The sequence below is a fragment of the Heloderma suspectum genome, chromosome 7 (assembly GCF_057233095.1).
Source record: "Heloderma suspectum isolate Gila_16-S chromosome 7, 16-S_ref, whole genome shotgun sequence".
Taxonomy (NCBI): Eukaryota; Metazoa; Chordata; class Lepidosauria; order Squamata; family Helodermatidae; genus Heloderma; species Heloderma suspectum.
This window is the reverse complement of record NC_139464.1, coordinates 54880439-54885633: the sequence shown is the minus strand read 5'-3', so window position 1 is coordinate 54885633 and position 5195 is coordinate 54880439. Positions and strand designations below refer to the sequence as shown.

Below are 5195 nucleotides of genomic sequence, written 5' to 3'. Positions count from 1 at the left end.
CACATTATGGCCAATTTTTTTAAAAAGGTATTAAAGTGATATATGAATGTGTGGTCTGGGCTCCTCAAACATTTATACCCAAATGCTCTTCATCCGTAACTATTATCAGGCTTTCCCCTGCATCAGTGCTCCATGCTTATCCCTTTCACCACTTATCCTTTACAATACATTTAAGTCCACTGGGACTAAAAAAAATATTTTAACTGATCCTATGCAAGCACGACAAGAGATTAAATTAAAATGCCAAGATAGGAAACAATTTATTATAGAGAGAAGAAAAGTTTCTCATCCAAAATATAGAAATCTGTACAACTTTGCCACAATCAATATACATGAACTGTACAAATTTACACCAGTTCATAATTTACCCCCAAAAAAAGATGACTAACAAAGTTCACAAAATAGATGGTGGTTTGTGGAAAAGACTTTTACCCAATTAAGTACAAGGAAATTACAAACCAGACCTCCACTTTCTAAAAATAAGAGGTTTACTCAGTCTTAGAAAACTACAAGCTAGCAAATGTACAGATAGCTGGTTGGTAAAACACACCACAGTTCAGACAGTGTCTTTATATGGTCTCTCTCAAGCCTGTTGGCACTGCAGATCCTACTCACTTGCTACCTTGAAGGCCAATATGCAACACAGATCTGACCATTTTTCCCTAGTTCATGCCCACTAAGTGTGACTTATGTACAGTTTATACATATCGTTAAGTGCTAGGTAAAAGTCTTGTCAGATAAAATTTCCAGTACTATCATGTTCATAACAAGTCTTGTTACTGAGCTGCCAAAAACGGTAACAATTTTTTAAAAATGTATAGTGCAAATCTACTCTGCAAGATTTACTGCAGAGGACAATTTTATAGCTATAGATTTAGGCTGAAAGAGTTGGTGCTTTTTGAAAAAAAAAGAAAATTAAGCAAGACATCTGGGAGAGAGCTGCAGCCTTCCTCGGACAACTTCACACCTTAGGAAATAAAGTGATCATCTTTACTCACAGGCTATTAAAATCACTGAAAGGTACTGTCGAAACTATGGCACTGCCACTATAAAATCAGCTTTACCACTCTATGTTGTGCCAGGTCTTCACAGCTGTGACATGGTTTAAATTCCATAATCCATCCCCAGAGGAGCCCACCCAAAGAAAAACCAAATTTATCCATCCATTATAAGATGATCCATCCATAGGCTCTATCTTAACCTGATACAGTCATCATATTGTAGCTCTTAGAGGGACTGGTTCTGCCCAAGAGGAGTTCTTCCTTACAGCTTATTCTGCTGTCTACCATTTGCATGCTGGTGCTACTTTGGCTAGCTCCTGCTGGTGTGGCTTCGTACAGCACACAGATTGAGCCATCCTCTCCAATGCGATAGGATACCTCGTAAGGGTCGACCCAGAGAGTAAGTTCACTTGGAAGAAGCCGGAACAGTTCCTGACCGCTGAGTCCAATCCGCTGCGCTGCCTGTCCGATCAGGGGGTCCATTTTATGGTTGATCCGGATACAACGGTAGCCTGATCCTTTGCATGGCTTTTCAGGGAACCAGTGGTGTTTATAGTGTTCTACAGAACAAACAAAAAGCAAAAACGATCATACTTAGTCCTCTACATAACCAATGTGTGCGATCATTTTCTTATGCTTGAATAATACATAATCCAGTTAGAACAGAAGAACAGGGGCAGAGGGCATAATACAGAAGCATAATCTAAAATGCTTACTACTTGCTGGCCTGGAAAACAATACATGCATCTAAAAGTAGAAGCAGGAAATCTACTTCCATATACGTTTTGATGTACCGAAGAGACACTTATGCGTATTTTGTAGTGTAAGATATCTTCATGTACTCTCTCTGCACTACTAAACAAAGAGAGGACCACACCAGCTATGTTTAGCAACAAATTCTCAAAAATTCTGGATTTCTAACCTTTGAGGGAAGGTGTGTTTTGCATGCTTTTTAAAGAACTTGTTTACTTTCTTTGCATCTTCCATTATTGACAGGTAAAAGCACAAACCCAGGTGGGTGACACAGATTTTTGAAAATAGATCTTAACGAAATAATAATCACATTTTCAATCTTAATATTTTGCTCAAATTGCATGGATCCATTCCTATGTTTACCTGTATGGCCTAGGTGATCATTCTCAGGAAGAAGACATTTGCCTTTACATTTGCACAGGCATCCTGCTCTATTAGAGCCAAATATTTAACTGAAACCTTCTAACACTAATAAAAAATATTTACAGAACTGATCTTAGGATATTTTCCAGGGAAAAATAAGATGGATTTGATACCTGAATGCATGTGGCTGATATTTCAGGACATCAATAAGGAGCTGATTTGGTTTTAGAGGCTCCGTTTCTTTCTATAGAACCTATTTTTAATAGTGTTTCAAAACACAATCTTATGGAGCTCATCCATCTTTTATTTTTTCAAATTAAAGTATGTGGTACAGTAATGGCCAAGTCAGTAGTATGGCGTTTGACTGTTATTTTGGTGTTTGCACTTCAGTGAACACATTAGACAGTCTTAGAACACACACTGAATTACTACAACCTCCTCACACACAACAGTGACATTTCTTTGCCTTACTACAATGAAGAGAAACCACACAACAAAGCGAAAAGAAAATGAAGGGCAGCTCTATGGTGTGTTGAGGGACAAGTAGAAGCATGAATTATTAGCACAGCACTACATTACTGTAGCTGCTGCCCGCAAAACAAGAAAAGGGACACCGCTACAATTCAAGGCATGGGGGAAGAGAAAGGAACACCAACAGCACAATTCTAGACGCGTTTACTCAGGAATGACTTCCTCTGTGTTCAGTGGGGCTTACTCCCAGGTTAAGTGTGCCTAGGACTGTAGCCTAAACGCCCTCCCCGTGAGATGACTTGCTAGTCGCTGAGCCAGACTACGAAAAATGCCACTGTCACCCTTTATGCTGCGCTGACGTGTATACAGCAATCCCTTCCCCCAGAAACTAAGAGGAAAAAGAAATGATAAACTGCTCTTCCCTGCCAAGTGCTAAAGGAGCAGTGGAGAAAGATTAAGGATACAGCACCCCTTTGGGTGGAAACTGGGGGATGCCTGCACACAACAAGCCAACAGAACCAGCCCCAGGCACAAAACAGTTTACCACTTTCAACGGGTCCCTCCAAAGGAGGATCCAGTTCCAACACCGGATATATGAGAGCGAGAGAGCAGATGGCTTATGGCTATTTGTGTCTGCCCCAAAGCATAGGATACAGATGAGCAGGGTACACAAACCTTAAAGAGTTTAGGCAACCATCCAAAACTGCTCTCACCCCCTATTAATTAGCCCAATAGCTAACAAACAAAATCAAGCCACTCCCACGATCATTAAAGTCGATTAGGGCCACCACAGGAAATAAAAAGGCGTTGCTGGGGGTGGGGGGAAAAACTGTTTCCCCTCCTTTATTTCCATAACTGCCTAAAAGTGCGGTTGGCGTATTTGTGTGTGCGCGGGTTGCTAATCTGCATGACGTGATGATCTTGAGTACAAACACTGAGAAGGAAAAGAGGAACTGGAGGCAGCGAAGGGACTTTCCAGGCACGGAGCTCAACATCTGAGTAAGAATTCCCCTCACCGAAAGCACGCACACCCGCAATATGGGGCAGTGAAGATCGAGGGATCGAAAGGGCGCACTGCCGCGATTATTATAGGATCGGGCGCTGCAATATCGTTAATTTCATAGATTGGTGTGTGGGGAGGCGAAAGAGAGTAAAGAGAAAAAAGAGAGAAAGTGGCTTTCTGGTCTTGTCCAAAATACAGCGCGCGCCCTGACGTTTATTAGCGCTCCCAATTACAGCCCCCCCCCCGGTCATCCCTCCCGCCCAGCGCAATAAAAACACAAGAGTATCTGTGTTTCGCATGTAAACACAAGGCAAAAGCGGGGATCGGGGGAAGGAAGAACGAGTGAAGGAGCTCGCGATAGAGAGACGGATGGGGGGGGAAGACCTGAAGAACTCTTCTGCCCCCCCCCGCGCCCAATTTTGTTTCCCCTCCCCCACCCGCCCCTCACCTGCCAGCAGCTCCTGCAGGCTCTGGCTGAACGTTTGCAGCTGCCGCTCGTTCATCAGCCCCTTGGTGCGCAGGAACTTGGCGATGAAGCCCACGGCCGCGGCGATCTCGCGTATCATGTTGGCCCGGGTGTAAAGGGCAGGATGCATGGAGGCGGCGGGGGCGAGGGGCAGCCAGCTCCGGTGGTTGAGTGGGAGGGCACGGCACGGCACGGCACGGCACGGCGCGGACGGGGAGGGAGGGAGAGAGAGAGAGAGAGAACAGGAGGGGTCTGGGGAAACAAGGGAGGGATCGAGCGAGGACTGGACTTAAGAGGCCCCCCGACTCCTCCTGCTCAGCCGCCTCCCTCTGACGTAGCTGCCAGCGGCGGCCGCGCAGCCAGACACTTCGATCATCTCCCTCTACGAGGCACGAAGGAAGCGACTGTGCGTGCGCGCCCTTTTATAACCGCGGCCGAGCAGCAATGGCGCCCGAGAGGGGCCGAGAACCCGCCGCAGCCAATCCGGGGATCGCACCATTGTGACGTCGCATTTGGAGCGGAGGGGCGCGGGGAGGAGTGATGTCATCTGATTGTAAACAAACAGAACTGAGCGAGCGACTGCGCGGGGCTGAAAAAATAGCCGCCGCCGCCGCCGTCGCCGCCGCAGCAGCTTGAGAATGGAGCGCCTGGCATCGGGAGAGACGTCCGAGGCGGCGGCGCAAACTTGCCCGCCAGCTCGAGTTCAGCTATCACAGGCGTCCAAATGATCCGTGCCCGTGTTTAATACAGTGCATTGCAGCGACGAAAGGATTCTCAGAAACTGAAAGAAGGGGCGCGGGGGGGGCGCGTTGGGAGCAGGCGGAGAACGCGGGCTGCTCTGAGGCAAAGGCAGTCGCGGCTGGGCCCTCGTCGATCCTGCGAGATCGTAATTTCCTCCCTCCAAGCCGTCGCTCAAAATCCAGCCGTTTTTTGCTACGCCGCCACCAATCCCGATGTGATAACGCCCCGGGGCGAAAGGGCTGGGAAAGGGCAGGGTTCTCTCTGCCGCATGTTAACGATCTTATCATCTGGCGCCGATCACTCCGTCTTCTGGAATCGGTTCAAAACGATCTATAGCGCTACACCATCAAAACAAGTGCAATGCATTCCGGAGCCGTCACGGGGCGGATGGAGAGCA

At 46.8% G+C, this 5195-nt stretch overlaps 1 protein-coding gene across 1 annotated transcript; it reads right to left on the bottom strand.

The window, feature by feature from the left end:
• Positions 1-235: 235 nt before the first annotated feature.
• On the bottom strand, positions 236-4450 carry BTG1 (BTG anti-proliferation factor 1). The gene is made up of 2 exons (XM_084810292.1): positions 4040-4450; positions 236-1561 (listed from the first exon to the last, which is right to left on the bottom strand). The coding sequence occupies exons 1-2, from the start codon at positions 4185-4187 to the stop codon at positions 1197-1199; spliced, it is 513 nt and encodes a 170-aa protein (XP_084666418.1). The 5' UTR covers positions 4188-4450; the 3' UTR covers positions 236-1196.
• Positions 4451-5195: the final 745 nt, after the last annotated feature.